This window comes from Vigna angularis, chromosome 4 (assembly GCF_016808095.1).
Source record: "Vigna angularis cultivar LongXiaoDou No.4 chromosome 4, ASM1680809v1, whole genome shotgun sequence".
In the NCBI taxonomy this organism is placed as follows: Eukaryota; Viridiplantae; Streptophyta; class Magnoliopsida; order Fabales; family Fabaceae; genus Vigna; species Vigna angularis.
Window position 1 is genome coordinate 9,033,522 of NC_068973.1, and position 17,807 is coordinate 9,051,328.

The 17,807-nt window shown below is 29.3% G+C and overlaps 1 protein-coding gene and 1 long non-coding RNA gene across 2 annotated transcripts; both read left to right on the plus strand.

Annotated features, from left to right (window-relative positions):
* The first annotated feature begins 940 nt into the window (after window positions 1-940).
* LOC108345025 (zinc finger protein ZAT4) lies at window positions 941-3,378 on the plus strand. Its single transcript, XM_017583581.2, has 2 exons — window positions 941-1,229; window positions 1,449-3,378. The coding sequence occupies exon 2, from the start codon at window positions 1,624-1,626 to the stop codon at window positions 3,199-3,201; it is 1,578 nt and encodes a 525-aa protein (XP_017439070.2). The 5' UTR covers window positions 941-1,229; window positions 1,449-1,623; the 3' UTR covers window positions 3,202-3,378.
* Window positions 3,379-9,046: 5,668 nt separating this feature from the next.
* LOC128196380 (uncharacterized) lies at window positions 9,047-10,954 on the plus strand. The gene is made up of 2 exons (XR_008248647.1): window positions 9,047-9,313; window positions 10,707-10,954. It is a non-coding gene; the product is annotated as an uncharacterized LOC128196380 (long non-coding RNA).
* The last annotated feature ends 6,853 nt before the right edge of the window (window positions 10,955-17,807 follow it).

Below are 17,807 nucleotides of genomic sequence, written 5' to 3' on the forward strand. Positions count from 1 at the left end.
CACAACACCTTTACAATGCACCAGAAGACAAAAACATCACAGCAATGTTGTTTGCAAGCAGTTAAAAAGCTTTTGAAACAGCAAAATAGGTACAAGTTTAAAGTTGCTTAGGACTATATATATATATACTTGAGGGTGACCAAAAGGGATCAAAGTGCCCAACTGGCTTAACTAGGAGCCATTAACACTCCTCTAATGGATAACATCTCCATATTCTTGTCAGCATCCAATATCCAATTTTGGAAAATTTAGCTTTATAAATTGACCCTTAGGCATTTACAATGTTTTTACATAGACAATTCCAAAAGGGCATTGAAAGATAAAAAGAAAAAGATGAAAGACACAACACTCTTGGACTCAAATAAATGTGCCAGATTTCAGTTGCATTACTTAACCAGCTCACCTTGTACCTGGCTTATGTTTTGGTGGCATGGCTCAGTTCAGCTATAGGTGCAACCATAAAATGAACCTTATATTTATGAACAAGAAGTTATAAAATAAAATATCAGACAACCCCACTTGATTATGACCCACCAATCCAAATTTTGCTTTACCAAATTGGCCTTGAAATATGCCTTACTCAATCCCAGTGGAGAATCAAGAAAACAGTGGCATTTGACAGACTTGTGTCAGAAGAGGAAGGTTTACCCTACACTTTCTAACACTTGGTTTATTAATGTATTATGCATCTTGAATGGAATTAGATGGAGGACCCACATGAAAAATCTGTTGTAAATCCGACAAATAAGAAAACATCAGAGTAATAGAAAGTCCAGAAGAATAACGGTCAGAGAGAAGAACCTTTCACTTCTTTCACTTGAAGTGTTTTTAGCATTAGTACATATATAGAGAAGAAAGAAAAGAAGCATTTCCTTAATGGCAAGACAAAGGAAGGAATAGTTGGAAATGCAGTTAGTTTGAGCAGGTTCCTGAGCCAATTGGTTGCGGACGTGGAGGAATCTGAGGCCGTTGGATGAAGGGGTGGCGTAAGATCCTCAGTTGAGTACACGTGCTGTCCCTCTCCCTTTACCACCCTTTCTCTCTCTCTCTCTTTTTTTCCTTTTTTTTTTTGTTTTTTAATCTTTGCTTCCATGCATGGATTTCTCCTCCTAATATAGTGAAGTTTAGAGAGAGAATTGGAGAAACAAACGCTCACTCACTCACTCACTCTTGTTTGTTCTTTTCTCCCTTGGCTTCCTCATCCATCATCGCTATCATTAGCAACAAAGGTAACACGCACAACTCCTCTCCATCTCTTCAAAGTTTGATTTTTTCTTCAAAATTCAACTTCCCAAAGGACACGAGCTACTACTGCTGGTCTAGTATTCTCAAGAAGCTTTCTAGTTTATATAGTTTACCATACTACACCACGTTCTCTTGTCCCTTTTGTTTTCCTCTTTTTCTGAGTTAGATCTTGCACTCACCTTTCAATTTTTTCGTGAAACCAGACATGGGGTTTCTCTTGTTCTTCTCTCCCACCGCTTCCAAGATACTATGCTGATCTGGGGTCTTGCTATTTCTCGCTGTGATCCTCTCCTCTTGTGTTGATGATCAAGAAGTGAGTTGGTTTGCCTTTGTTTGCTGATCCCTGCGTGTGTGTGTGTTCGGTTTCTTGAAAATCCAATGGAAGAAGATCAAGAAGTGAAGCACTCGTGCAAGTTCTGCAGCAAGAGCTTCCCTTGTGGGAGATCCTTAGGAGGTCACATGAGGTCACACGTCACCAATGTTTCATCCGAGACAGAGAAAGTTTCGTCTTTCAACAACAACAATGGTGGAGATAGAGAGACGGGAATAATGGGTTCTGAAGGGGGAACTAGCAATGGAGGGTATGGTCTGAGAGAGAACCCGAAGAAGACTTGGAGGTTCACGAATTCCGTTGATGACACTTTGTTGGTGTTGGACAAGTTGTGCAAGGAGTGTGGCAAAGGCTTTCACTCTTGGAAAGCTCTGTTTGGTCACATGAAGTGCCACTCCGAGAGAGTATCCCAGAACAACAGCAGCTTGATGGAGGATCAAGATTCGTGGACAGAAAATACCAATGCTAGCCAGAAGATGGTGTCGGATGATAGCCACTCCGACAATGAAGCCACTGCTCCAAACCGTAGGAGAAGATCCAGGAGGAGAAGGACAAGGTACGTGGCTCCATCAACTTCTTCTGTGTCCTTTGTTTCTGAGGCAGAGCAGGAGCAGGAAGAGGTTGCCATGAGTTTGATGATGCTTAGCAGGGATGTTAGTCCTTGGTGTGGTCTCAGTTCTGTGAACTCATTTCATTTTGAATCTCCTTTGGTTCCAACCAATTTAGATTCCAAGGCTGAAGGCAAGAGGGTTGTCTCCAATGATTCTGAAAATAAGGTTACCAAACCAAAGGATATGAAGTGGGATTTTGGAAATTTGGATGCTTCATATCTCAACTCCAAAGGAAAAATAAGCTCAGAACTTGATAAGAAGGCCGAGCTTGATACTGATTCTGCATTTGAGGACAATGGAATAGATGATAATAGAAATAATAAGTACACTTCAATCAAGGCAAAGTATTTGGATTCTGAATTGAAGGCTAGTTCTTCAAAGAGTTGGGTGAAGAACAAGTCCCCAGAAGTTGAATTGAGCAAAAGCTCAAACAAGAGAGGAAAATTTGAGTGTGCTACTTGCAAGAAAATCTTCCACTCATACCAAGCACTCGGAGGTCACAGAGCTAGTCACAAGAAGATCAAGGGATGCTTTGCTTCAAGAAATGAGAGCAGTGAAAACAGCACTGACTTGGAAGCAGACCTCTCCCCTGATCCAACAACAGAAAGTAAGTTCCTGAAGAAGGAATATGTGGAAGAACATGAAATGGTTACTGTTACTACTACTACTACTGGTTTTGACAATGAGGAAGAGAGAGAGAGAGATTTGAAAAAGGGGAAAGTTCATGAGTGCCCAATTTGCCTCAAGGTTTTTCCATCTGGACAAGCCTTGGGTGGTCACAAGAGATCTCATCACTTGCCTAATGGGTCTGATATTGCTAGAAACTGTCAAAGTCAAAGAGTTGTACTAGGGAGAGAAGACCCAGAAATTAGGGACTTTTTTGATCTTAATCTTCCTGCTTCTACAGAGGAAGAAGGTAACAGCCATGGCCATGCTGAGCCTTACAAACCTTGGTGGGTAGTAGGAGGCAGCAGCCACAAGCAAGAGGCACTGATAGGCCTCATTTCTAACTAAACTAAACCTATCACAGTTCATTCCAGCAGAGGTTTCAAATCTCAGTTCAACTTCAGAGTGAAGATTCCAAACTGTATAGAAAAAAGCTTATGCACTTATTTCATTAATTCTTTTCAGGATTCATATCTTCTTTGAGGTATTTCTGTTATTCTTCAAGTACTTCATAAGGAACTTTTCATCCTTTTCTCTTTTTATTTTCTATATTTTTTTGGTGGGGTGATATTTGTTGGTTACTTTGTTCATACTTCAAGGAATAAGTTCCTTGCTGCAAATTTTAGGTTCATGATTTTGGCCATCCTTCAAACTTGAGGAATTTGTAACAGACTCTCACTCCTTGTGTTGTTTTCACACAGCTTCCACCCTGGCCTTGTATGAATAATATAAATTGTTGTGTGAAATTCCAAAAGTGACATTTTGGTGGTAATTATCTTTCTTTGCATCAAAGAGAAATGAATGAGGTGTTGAAAATTTGGGATAGATACTGAACATCATAACACATGACATGAAGAGATAAAAAGGCAAAGTTTTTATTATAAACATAAAGAAGGCATGTGAGCTGAAGGTGGTTGTTTAGTCACCTACCATAAAACCTGACCACCCATCTATCTCTCTAGTTTCCTTCTCTCACTGGCCACACAAGTTGTGTGTTATTAAATCCTTCTCACTCTTTAATCTTTATATACTCAGTATCAAATATCATAATAGTAGTAGCAATAATAATAATAATAATTCAAAAGGGTGATGGGGTTGGACCAAACTATGCAATTTACTGATCATAACAGCAGATATAACTTGTGAAAAGGTGCTGCTAGCTTGGTAACTATAATGTTGCTAAGTGAAAAAAAGACAACTTTTTCAGTTTTACAAGTTGTTTTTCTTGGTAACTTAGAGTTCAATTTTGTTATATTGATGATAGTAGGATAGAGTAGAGATGATGGAGTTCACTGTAGATGGAAAAAGAAAAGAAAACAAAAACTGAGATCCTATTTTAATGATTGAAGAAAGGGTGAGATGCAAGAATTGGGACCATTGGGCTTGGATATGTGTAGTGATACATGGTTCAGCTTACAAAGCGGCACTTGTTGGCACAGTTAGAAGGGTTCATCACTGACACAGTATGGGGTGGCTTAGCTGTAGTATCTGCCAATGCTTTGTCAACCAGCACAAGTAATTAACATCTCACCAAGGCTATTTTAACATGGATACAATTATTTTTACACTCAATAAATTTTTACACATACTCTATATTTATTATTTTATTTTTCTATCACTCTTTTTCTTTATAAATATAAAAGTTAAATGTTTTTAATAATCAAAATATCTCTAAAAGTGGGTTGTATGTAAAACAAAACATTTTTTTTCTAATATTTGAGAAATTGTACTAAAGGGTATTCTAATCATGACAATATTTTTCTTTTCTTAAGATAAACTTATCTTCAAATGTCTATCTTTCTATAGTGACTTATGTTTAACATATAACTTGGTAAGTGTTTTGGCTACTATAATAAGATCATCCAAGTTTTAATACTTAGAAAAAAGTTTAGGCACATGTATTTGAATACAGAGTTTTGGGCAGTTCTCAAAGTTTTGTTGTCAAGTCACTTATATAATGTATTTATATTTGTGTTAAAGATTATACATTGTTTTTCGGCCCAAATTATTATAAAACAAAAATTATGTTTTAGTTTTTAAATTAAATTATAAAATATTTTATTTTGTATTTTATAAAAATTATATAAAATACCCTTTTCAATAAATGACATATGAAAGTTATATTTTAATTTATTATGCACATGTGAAAAACATTTGTTGTATAGTTTGTTAGTCATGATAATTTTTTATAATAGTTTTGTAGAAAAACATATTTAATCTATTGGAAAAGTATTTGAGGGAGTGGAAAACGAAAAATTAAATTGATGTCTTAATAATTGAAATTTGGGACAAGTTTTCCAGTCAAACTTATCTTTCAAGTTGGGACTTGTGTCTTTTATCTCGCAACAAAAATGAAACCGTTAGATCAAATTGAAGAATTATCTATTTCAATGTCAAAATCAGAGTAGATATAGCAATTAATATATATTTTACTTTCTTATTCTAAACTTGTATTTATAATTTTTTGGGTGAACTTTTCCATCAAATTGTTGGTAATTTTATTTTGCTCTAAGCTAAAAATCATTAGTTAATCTTTGATTGAAGTGACAGTTTAATTGACCATTAGAAAATAATGTGGTTCATTAGATAGATATGACCATATAATTATACGTATAAAATTTATTTGATAAAAATAATTTAAATGATAAAAATAAATATCGAAATATTTTATTTTTAGTATAATTATAGTTTTAATATATAAGCTTTAATTAAATCAGTTTTATCTTATGTATTAATTATAAAGATAATTGAATACATGTTTGATTTATAATTATAACGATATATATTTATTAAAGAAAAATTAACATTAAAAAATTTCGTTATATTTTTTATTTGTAAATTACATATATTACTGTATTAACATTGTAATATTTTATCATACTAAAAATGTCACTATTTATTGTATTAGATCAATTATTTATCCAATTATCCTGGGTTAACTCAAAAGTATTTGACCAAGGCATATGTTAAAAAGAATAAAACAAAGAAGAAAAATAAAAGAATTGTAGTCCGCTTGTATAATTAAACTAGGTCAATGAGATTCCTGAGTTCGCTTCCTAAAAAATGTTACACTGGGATTATTTAAAAATAAAGAGTATACTTCCATGTTTAGACTGATGCACAAGTTGTTTTTTAAAATATCTTCGTATATGATAAAATAATATTTTAATTGACTTTTTGAGGGGCTTATGACATTCATTAATTTCTACGATTTTAAACTCCCATAAAGGTAAAAATAACTTCAATATTTTGAATTCTAATTAACTTATTTTTTATATTTTGTTATTTGTATGTCTTTATCTTTATAATATCTTTTTTCAATAAAGATAGAATTTCTTTTCGAACTAATCAAATCATTAAAAAATGTTAAATACATATTCACGAATAAAAACAAAAAATTCATAATTTTATATTTATAATCAAACATAACATTCTTAAAAAAAAAAAGTCTGTCACTTCAAATCAAGATGTAACACTATAATATCGTTCTTAATTAAAAAATTACACAACAAAAGTTAAAAAAAATAAACAATTTTCATTTATGTTTATTCATTTATTTATCATATATATATATATATATATATATATATATATATATATATATATATATATATATATATATATATATATATATATATATAAACTATATACACTTTTTTTTGGGTTTGGAGAAGAGTTAACAACATCAAGACATTAATTTTATAGGCAAAATTTGATCAATATTTAATTATGTCAAAATTGATTTAGAAGTTAAAAAAACTTATTTATTATTTTGTGTCTCTATATAACAATTCAACATTTATTTGGTCACATTGATTTAAGCATCTCATGTTTAAAGTTTTTGGCTACATTGATTTAAACATCTCATGTTTAAAGTTTCTAGTATCACATTGATTTCGAGCAAAACCCTTTATATATAAAATCCCTTGCTATATGTTTAAATTACTTTGAGTTGAATGATATTTGAATTGTTTATTAGCATCTGTTTGAAAGTTATTAAAGGTGTATTTTTTCTTTCAAGTTATAAATTGAGTAATATTTGAAATATAACTACTTTTGCATGAGTATTATTTAAACACTCATTACTCTTTGTTTAAAGCTAAATATCTTTTGGATCTTAATCACTTCTGATTAATCCATTGAGTATTGTTTGAAATGTAATTGTTTGGATAGTTGTCACTTCTAATTAGCACACTTTTTCTTTTAGAGAATAGCTAAACAAAGAAAAGTTTGCTATAAGAACATAATAGTATTCTTTTACAAAGCTTATAAGGTTACATAAAGATTTTGACAATGTTTTGGCATTTTGAAATTGACCACTTCTTTGTCTTCTTTCCTAGTCATAATAATCTACTAAATCAACATGCTGCTCGTTGTTAAGATATTAAAGTATTAACAAAAGTAGAGTTATTCACTAAAGTTAAGTTGAGAGGTACAAATGAACGAAAATTGACGACTAGGTTGAATGGATACATATGAAAAAAATATATACACTGAATGGATCATAGTTAAAATAAATTATGTAAAAGAAAAATATCATTACGGTTTATTCACAAACTTCATTGTACAATTACATAATATTTGTTTCATTCTATTTTTTTCATTTTGACTATTGTATTCTGTTATTTGGCTTTAGGACATATTGTAGTGTAACTTTTATGTTATTTCCTTTCTCATTTGTATATATCTTTTATTCTTTGATTAGTAAAAGTAGAGTAGTCAAAATAGTCTGGTTTGACTCTACCAACTATAAGTTAGTTATTTAGTGAATCAATCCAACTTGGCACACTTATTAGGAAGCTTAAGAAATTTGAGCTCAGTCCTACCTCCCATAGGTTGACTCACTTAATTAAAAAAGATTACAACTTTTTTTCTTCTTCAGTTTAAGAGGTTTTTTTAACATGTAACCAAAATATAAAAAAAGTCCAAATCTATTTTAAAAATCAGTTTTTTTCTCATTTTAAACAATAAATAAGTTTATTTATCCTAAAAACCAAATCATAATTCTAAATAAAATCTAAATAATCTCAAAAGTATATCCAGCATATTCATCTTAATGCTTAAACTTCAATATGGGGTTTTTAGCATAATTTAATCATAGGTAAGATGAAAATTTACAAATATTTTTTAACTCAATTTGCCACAAACCCATGGTGGACAGGTTAACTCACAAATTTTAATTCATTCTAAATACTCTAAGTAAAAGCGTGCTTGAATCTTTTCAATTCCTTTATATTTAAGGATTCCCTTTTCTTAGACTTTATGTTTCCTTTTATTTTGTAATTGTTTTCATTTTCATTGATGGATTTTCAATTGATATATTCTTCATTTTATTCTTAAAATTGAATCCCTCACAAACAATAAATTCTAATTTACTTCATGTGTAGATCAAATATAATAATTTATTCCCATGTGGAGTTGGGCTTCTTGGTTCTTTGCATATTGAAAAATGGAAACTTTGAAAAGACTTTGGATCTTCAAGATCAACTCAAAAACACAAATAACCTCCATGATCAAAGCCTTGTTAATTGATAAGGTTTTTGATGATAACAAAACATTCACTCTACCAGACGAGAGAGTCTTTGGTTAGAAGTGAAACAACCTTAGATGACTAAGAAAGAATGTCTGATAGATATAATGAGTTTTAGTGATTGATCAACATGTGTTGAATATTAAAATATATGATCTATACTTATGCTTTTATGTGCTAAATGGTTGGTATTCAAATATTATATATGATAAGTAGAGTTTGGTAAATGCAAAGACCAAGCCATAACATTAGAAGAGTCTAAGTAGTAGACAAGTTAATGTGTTAGACATTTTACAACAAAGGAAATCACTATATTAAAGCATTAAAAGACTCAAGTCACTAAATGACCTAAACCACTAAGTGACATAAGGTGTTAGATGACCTATGTAAGACCCTGAAAAATTAAAGGAAAATGTGAATCTTGGGTCATTAGTAGAGTAAGAAACCAAAAATGTATCAAGTTGTAACAAAAGTTAAAGTTTATATGCAAAATACAATGCTGTCAACTTTGACATGGTTTGGTATTTTAATTATAATTAATTGTACAAATTAGATATTAAGTTGATTCTTTTTCCATTAGAAAGTAGACTCGAATAGTTTCGATTCGAGTACTTATACGCGTAATTCCGACATCGGGAAGGGGTTCAACTGGACTGGCAAAGTTGTCAAAATCAGACTCACTCGCTGTACGCGTTTTGGACGCGTTTTGAACGCGTTTTGACTCAGTAAACGCGTTTTACTATTTAAACACGTTTTTCTGGTTATTTAAGAGGGTTTTGGGGCTGAGAGAATTCCTAAGTTGAATCTGAGAACTGTTACCTAAAAGCATTGGACCAGAGAAGTTTTAGAGCTAAGTTTGGAGCCACGAGAAGGAATTCTAAGGCAGAGGAACGTCGGGGAACCGTTTGAAAGCAAGCTTAGGAGAAAACCGTAAGGGGAGCTAACCTTGAGTCTTTTTTGTTTCTGTATGATTTTAAATTTGGTATATGTTTAGGATTTTGATTCTCTTTATGATTTTAGAATGAAATTCTACTTCTATTGTATCTTTTGAATTGATGTACGGTTTGGAATTGGGATATGTTTCTGTTTTGATGGTTTTGAAGAGATCTTGTTCATATTAAGCATTTTGAATCGGTGGAAGTTTTTAGGTATACGTATAGATCGAAGATTTTGAATCTGTTTATGGATTTAAAAGGAGACTAGGTCTTGATCGGAAATTTTGGATTGTACTAATTATCCGATGCCTTTTTAATTATATGTTTAGTTTAGATGTTTATAAGATTTGGATGAATATGGGTTGTTGATAAGAGATGAGTTTTTGGATGTTTAGAAAGTCTGTATGGTGAAAGGAATAGTCGCTATAGTCCGGGAAGTGAATTTTCGTGATTTTGGAATAGTAAATTCGATTGAGTGAATGAGTCAACTCGCTGGAGCGAGTTATGCGTAACAAATTTAGTGTTTTAATGTTTTTGACGTTTTGGGAGTTCTGGATGTTCGTTTTGGACGTTCTTTAGGTCGATATGGGGGTTTTTGATCGTTCCGGAGCCATTGGTGAGGGTATCCAAGCTGTTTGAACTACTTAAGGGTTCGAATTAATAGACCATAAAGAGTTATGTGTTAATAAGTGATGTTTCTGTGAGGATGTGAAATGTCTGAGTATGTAAGAGTTATTTTCTTAAGATATGACTAAAGATGATAATATGTTGACATGTGTATTTATGAATGGAAAGTGTAGAATAGAGTTCCAAGGAGGAACTCCTTGTTGATTTTGTGTCAAGTACTGTACGTATGAATATAGGAACTCCGACTTAGGGGTTCATTCTTATGCTCTCAATAGTCTCGATCTCACTTAGAGAGAAAGCTATGTGGTGGAGAGTGGGAAATCCTTACCGAAGATCTACAGTGGGGTGGACAGAGTAGGAAGGATGTAGCTTCAGTGGTTTTATTCATATCCGAAGATCCAGTTTGAAGGACAGAGTAGGATAGAATAATTGAGCTAGCGAATAAGTACATCCATGTCCGAAGATCCAGTTTGGGGACAGAGTAGGATAGGATGTAGCTGAGTAAAGTACCACTGTAAGTGTAGAACTAGCTAAGAGTTCAATATTCATACGATTATCCGAATGAGTGGAGTTTACGAATGATAATGGTATGTTTATTATATTATTGAGTAATTTAACTTATAAGATGGAAGTTTGGTTATTAATTTAATTTACTATGATGTTTTGTATTGCATTAGCTCACCCTTGCTTTGTCTGTTGTTTGGTTGTTATTTTGTGTTATGTATTTTGATTGGCGATGATCATCCGGTGGATGGGAGCAGAAGTCGGTGATATGCCGGTGGAGCAAGCCTTAGATGGAGGATCGACTGAAGAATAGTTTTAATAAGGAAACCTATGTTTTTATTTCTGTTTTAAGGTGTGGAGTGTAATTAGTTTGAATTAACAGTGAGGGTTTGTATAATAATGAGGAAAACTCTTATTCCTGCTTCTATCAACTGTTCTATTGTATCAATGATGTAAGAACTCTATTATAGTTTGATGCTATAATTATTGGGATGTTACAACCTAAGTAATATAAGGGTTAGACGACCAAAGACAACTAAGCCATTAAACGACTAAGAGTGTTAGACGACATGAATAATAAAACTTAGTTTTAAATATAACAAGTCAAAACTCACCTTGATATGTGGATTAATTACACTTTTTTAATCTCTTATTAACTACATGAATTGATATAAATATGACTATTTGAAGAAGAGAATTAATTAAGAGCTATAATGATAAAAGAATTATGTGTGATAATTTACCTCCTATAAGAAGAAAGTCTTTGAAATCAAATGGTCAAGTAATATAAGCATTAAGGAGATGTTCCATACAATTGATAAGTGATTTGTTTGATTGATTAAGATATTATTATTGCTCTAATAATTCAAGTGGATAATCCAATTGCACAAAGTTTTCTTAACGGAACAATCGTGAACATTGAGGAAAGAGCATAATTTAAATAAAGTCTCGAAGAACATTTAAATTAAACAATCCCGAAGAACATTAACATATTCATAATTGAAGTATTGAAGAACGATGTTGAAAATTCATCCGAAAAATCAAATTAAAGAATTGATCAAGTCATTCCATATCAAGAAGATTATGTGAAGAACTGCAATTTGAATTCTTAGCAACTAAAAAATTCAACAGTTATATAAAGGATGCATACGTGAAGTTTAACGAAGCTATTTCAAAATATCAAAGTTCTAAGAAAATTTCATATCATTAGTGATTAATGAATTAGGTTGAGATCTTACATATTATAAATCCTTCATTGTGTAAAATTGTAACATGTGAGTTGAATTGTGCACTCCTATTGTGAGGGTGCTTTTTTATTAATCATTGTAATTGAGAGTTCTTAATCTTAAGAGGAGATTAATAAGGATACCTAAAGAGGTTGATATTTGATGTAGCCTGGAAAGGTTTGTACTTGCATACCTAGAGAGGTTGAAACTCGTGTAAACCGAAGAGGATGAATGTGTTGATTAATGGAATATCTTAAGTATATTGCTTAAGAGATTGGACGTAACCTCAGGTGGAGGTGAACCATTATAAATTCTTTGTATACATTATCTCTATCTCTACTCTTTACGTTGAATATTTTGTTTGCACAAGTATTGTTTGAATTTGTTTACATGCTCTATTCATCCCCCTTCTACCAACACCAACCACTAATAATTTTGAATAGAAAAAAATTTTAGGCCATCTTCTCCCATCTATTACCTTAAAGAGGGACAAGTGTATTGTTCTCTTCAAATAATTTTCTCAAAATTGTGTTGAAATATTTAAGAATATGTTTTACAATGTAAAAAATATAAACCTTGAGGATTATAATTTGTTACAACATCCTTCTAAAATAAGATAACTCATGACAATGGATATATTAACTCAAATGATCACTAACTAATTTTTATTGATAAAAATGGCTTCATAACAAGCATTGTAGAATGATGAATGAATTTAAAAGTGGTGGTTCTATGTAAGGCCTTGGAAGTTCGGGCATTCAATATGAAAAATGCTTTTACCTTTTTCTTATGAAAAATATAACATGTCATCGCTATGTTAAGAAAAGTTGGTTTCCAAAAAATAATTAGATCAAAACAATGATTTGATTTTGACATTCATACCATCTAGATTTTGCTTCACAAATTTTGGCTCTTGAAATATAGTACTTTTAGCTTGATCATGTTGACGCAAGATTACCCCAATGACAATTGTCAAACACTTGTAGTTATGCTATTCTTAAACTTTTTACAAGATTGAAAATATGACGTTATATTTTTTCCTCCAGTCTTTTGACAATTTTATTTATGCTAAATGTCAAAAAAAACCATCATTTATCTACATAATAATCATGTTAAACAAGAGAGTTGTAGTTATAATTAGGTTAATAAGTGTATAATGTATATACTACAATAAAATATGATCATAATGTAGAAACTAACAAAAGATTTCATAATAGTCAAACGTTGTTTTACATGACATTAATAACAAGTAAAAATCAAGTTTGTATTGATGAAAGACAGTGAAAATTGCTAGCATAATGCCCATTGAGAATACTAAAGAATTTTTCCATATCCAAGAACTTCTCCATGGATAAATCTACTTCATACTTGTTAAAACCAAATTGCAACAACATTTTTTCAGTAAAATCTAAGCCACTTTCTTGTATAATTCTTCACCCATTTTCAAATTCTACATATTTGTCCTTTAGAATATATGACATGTACTTTACAACATTCTAGAATGTATTTTCTTGTAAAAACATAAAATAAAATAAAAGAGAACAAGAATTAAATTTATAATAAAAAGGTAACTAAGAGAGATGTGAATTGATTTATATATATATATATATATATATATATATATATATATATATATATATATATATATATATATATATATATATATCCTTTCTTTAATTTATTTAATAAAAAAAGTTATTTCAATTTGGTGACCCATTCAAAAAATCATGTCGAAATTTGGTGATCTTAGACTCTAGGTGTCAAAAATGGACTTATAGCTACATTTAAAGAGAACTCCTAAAATATTATTAATTGGGACAAATTGGTGTAGTCGAACTTGAACATATTTTCATTATCTGGGAGTCAATCGTTTTCAATTCAAAACTGTTTTGCAACACACCTTTGTTATCAAAACTACTTTGTTTCATAAATCAATCATGTTTTATACTTTATGCAATTTCTTTACTGCTTTATTTAGAGTTAAATTAGTTAGAACATTATATTTTTTGTCAAATATATGTGGATACGACACTTGTTATATTACTAACTACTCAATATACTTGTTGGTATATTTGATTGCTCCATAGACACACTAACAATTTTCTCTTTTCATTTGTAATTTTTTTATTTATTTTTCATCTTGAAATAAAAAGTGTCTCAACCTATAAATCTTTCCACAAGCTAATCTTCATTTTAATGGGTTCTTAACTTCTCCAACGCAACTTTAAAATTTTTAAAATTGATAAAGATTTCCCATCCTTCTAAAGATTATTAATTTTTTTTGTTTGTTTTCTTTTTCTTTTAGACTAACAATGTTAATGATTTTCAAAGATTATTACTTTTTTTGTTTGTTTTTTTTCTTTTAGACTAACAATGTTAATAATGATTTTCAATTTGAATATGATAAATATTTATGCTTAGGTTAAAATTACATCAATAAAATATAAGATTTTATTTTCAACCACAATTTAAGAAACCATGTTCGATCTTTTATGATTATTATTACATGAATACCATTCCTAACTTCTTATAAAACGTTTCAAACGGTATTAATTAATGTTCTAGGTTTTAATTAAATAATATTTTTCAATATATTTATTTAATAAAAAAAGAAAACTAAACTGAAATAACATAAAATGAAGCTTGTATGATTTAGAAGAAAACTAGAACAAAATTAATACTAACGTTTTTGAAAAAAAAAACTTCAAAAGTAATTAAACAAAACCAAAAAGGTAAATGTAAAAGACAAACAAGTAATTATCAAAGTTTCAAGATGACAATGAAAAAGTAATTTGCATTAACATTGAGCACGTAAATAAATGAGAAGAAATTAAATAAAAGAAATTACCAAACAAAAATAAAATGATTGCACGGAAAAAAGAATCAAGAATATGATTCCCGTCATTTTCTTAGTTCTTTTCTCAGAAAGAAAATAAAAATTGATCACTTTCAACTTTTATTACGAAAGACTATATATAAACAATTTATTCAACCCTTATAATTTGTATTAAAAACTTACACAATGTACAATTACTATCTTACTTATCACTTTTAAGTAAATGACAATACAACTTCATAACTCATGATTCCATACATGTCATTAAAGAGAGATTAGTGTAATGAATAAAATACGAAGAAGAGTTAGAGTAATTTGATAAAAATGCTAATAAAAAAAAGTACCCGAATAAATTTGTATTTTATTATAAAAACGTTACTACATAACTTATTGTAACGGTTGGATTATATCATTATTGTTTCATTTTTTATTAATAAAAATGAAAAAAAAAGGTATTTTTCATGAACCGAGTATTTTAAGTTGTATTTAATGTTGATGGTCATGGATGATGAACAATGTTAATCGTAAAACTATGGAAAAAGAGACTATTTAAATATTGATTGATGAAGTGACTATATGAAATTACTTTATTAACATAATCATGGATACGATTTTATTTACAATTTTCACTTGAATGACATAAAAGAAAAGAAGTGTTAAAGGAGAAAATATCAATATTTATTAAATATTACAAAAGAAAAAAAAAAAAAAAACACTACACCGACAAGGTCTTCTGGCAAAATCTCTTTACAAAAACAACTCATCTCTACCACTACACATTGTCCTTCAAAAATTCAACCCCTCATTTATTGTTGCTCCATTGATGAATATCACATACTCTTTTTTCTTTTTTTTTTCAAATTAAGAAATTAGTGCATTTTTAAATTAATTTTATACTTTGTTTATTTATATTAGTGCGATTTTAAAAGAATTTTATACTTCTTTTTTGTGAAGCAAAAGTGGATGATGGGATCCCACAACAGCATGTTATACATAATTGTCATTGCTTATTGGTCTAAGGTCTACTCACTTAATTAATAACAATTGAAATCTTGCTAAATATTCATCACAAACCAAACTTCAACTATTTTCAAACGTCATCTACAAATAACCCTTCCATCCTACCATTAATTAATACTAACTTTAGGTTAACCTCGGGATTATAGTCCTCACCCTATAAATAACCCTAATTAATCTTTCTGCTGATCTTCCATGTAACAATTAAAAATTATAACATTAATTATTACAAATAATAAAAATTTTAGAATGAAAATTTTTTGATAGGTAAAACCTTGGTAATTAATATTAAAAACTAATTTAGATTATAATTCTTAAATCAATAATATTTTTTTATTTATAGTAGAGATATAAAAAAAATTAATTTATAAATTAATATATAAATTAATATATAAATTAGTAATTAATTATTTTTTATCTTTAAATTTGGTTGTTATTTTATTATTATTTTAAATCTTTCTTATAAATGTTTAATATAATAACTACATATGTAGGGTTTACAAAAATATTTTTTAAATTAAAATAATGTTATATTAGTTTGATTATGCTTTAGATGATGAATATTTTATATGAAAACTAAATATGTAAATATTTAATTCAAATACAGCATCTAATATTTTAATAAAATTTAAATGATTAGATGGAAATTAAAATTTGTCAAAATATGTTTGTTGAAATCGATTTTCATTAGAAATAGTTGTTTATGAAATTACATTCTTACTCATTCTCTAATATTCAAACTTTTGGTATATGGGTGAACTAATATTCAAACTTTTGTTAGGAGCTATGTCATGATTTAGCATTTGCTTATGCATATCAAAAAATGCATTCCCATAGAATAAATTATCTTCAAATTTAATTCGGGAAATGCGTCACATCCTCAAAACAAAACCATTCACACTAATCATTCATTATAGTATAGTAGCTGACCAGACCTAACCTAACATTTTAAAATGAATGGATTGGGTTTCGATAACTATACTGCGAATGTGTATATGTAAAATCTTTCTCTAAAAACAAGATTAAGAATGTGAAATATTCTTTAGTATAGTTTTGCATATTACCCTCCAGTATCTATTTTAAAAATTATAATTATGAATCTTTTAACTGATTGATCATATAAGAATAATATTTACAATTTAAAATTAATTAATGTTGCAAAAGAAATTTTTCTTTTGCCATAAATTTAACTGAGAAGTTTTGTTTGCAATATAAATGGTCTTAATAAATTATTCCTAGAGTTTCTTTGTTACGTGGAAATAATCGATTCCAAGTGGTGTTAATCAATTATTACATAGACTCATGCTTTTAGAAAATATTTTTATTCTAGAATAATTTATTATCAGAAGTATTAATCCACTATTTCACTGTTGTTTGAATACTGTTCTTATTATTTTTCTTGTGGCATATACAATTTGGAATAATTATTGTTATATTTTCTTTTTAATAATGTTTGAAGGAGGAGAATTCGTGTATGTTTACTTGGAGATGTGTTTAAATTTTATGAATTTTTTTTTTGGACTCGTAAATTGTCCTTTTGTTGCTAATTTTTCCTTGTATGTTATGCAGGGAGCATAAAGAAAATGAAAGTTTTCATAGCAAAGGAAGTTCTATGTACGAATTTGTAATTGTTTGTTTGAAGAGTCAATGAAAGTCAAGTTAACATCATCTCCAACATTTAAGTTTGAATCAAGCATATGAAGTGGGTCATCATAAAAAAGGAAATTATTGGACTTAAAAGAGAAGACTAAAATGGACAGTAAAGATGTTCTCATCATGTTTGAAGAAGTATTTAAAGAGTTTTAGTTTTAATTAGATTGAACCTTTCACACAAGTTATTCACAATGTTATCATCATTTAGCATACAATCATTACTAAAATCAATTAAAAGAAAAATGTTTTAATAAATTTTAAAATGTGAGAAAAAGGTTTTAAGGCTTTGTTATAAGAGGTTTAAGAACAAGATAATTGATTATCATTAAACGAATAAACCAAAGAACAAATTTAAGTGTTTTTTCAATGCTCTTAAAAATTAACAAATTAAAAACTTCTATAATAATTTTTTTTCATAATAAATACAAAGCAGAATTAATCGATAAATACATGGCATAATCAATTAGAACAAAACTTTTGTAACTATTTTTCAAATTTTAGTTAAAATAATCAATAAAATACTGAGATATTCGATTAAATACATATGAAATTTCTTTAAATCAATGTTTAAATTCTATAAATAGACTCTTTATCTCAATATTTTATATACAACAAATACATTTACA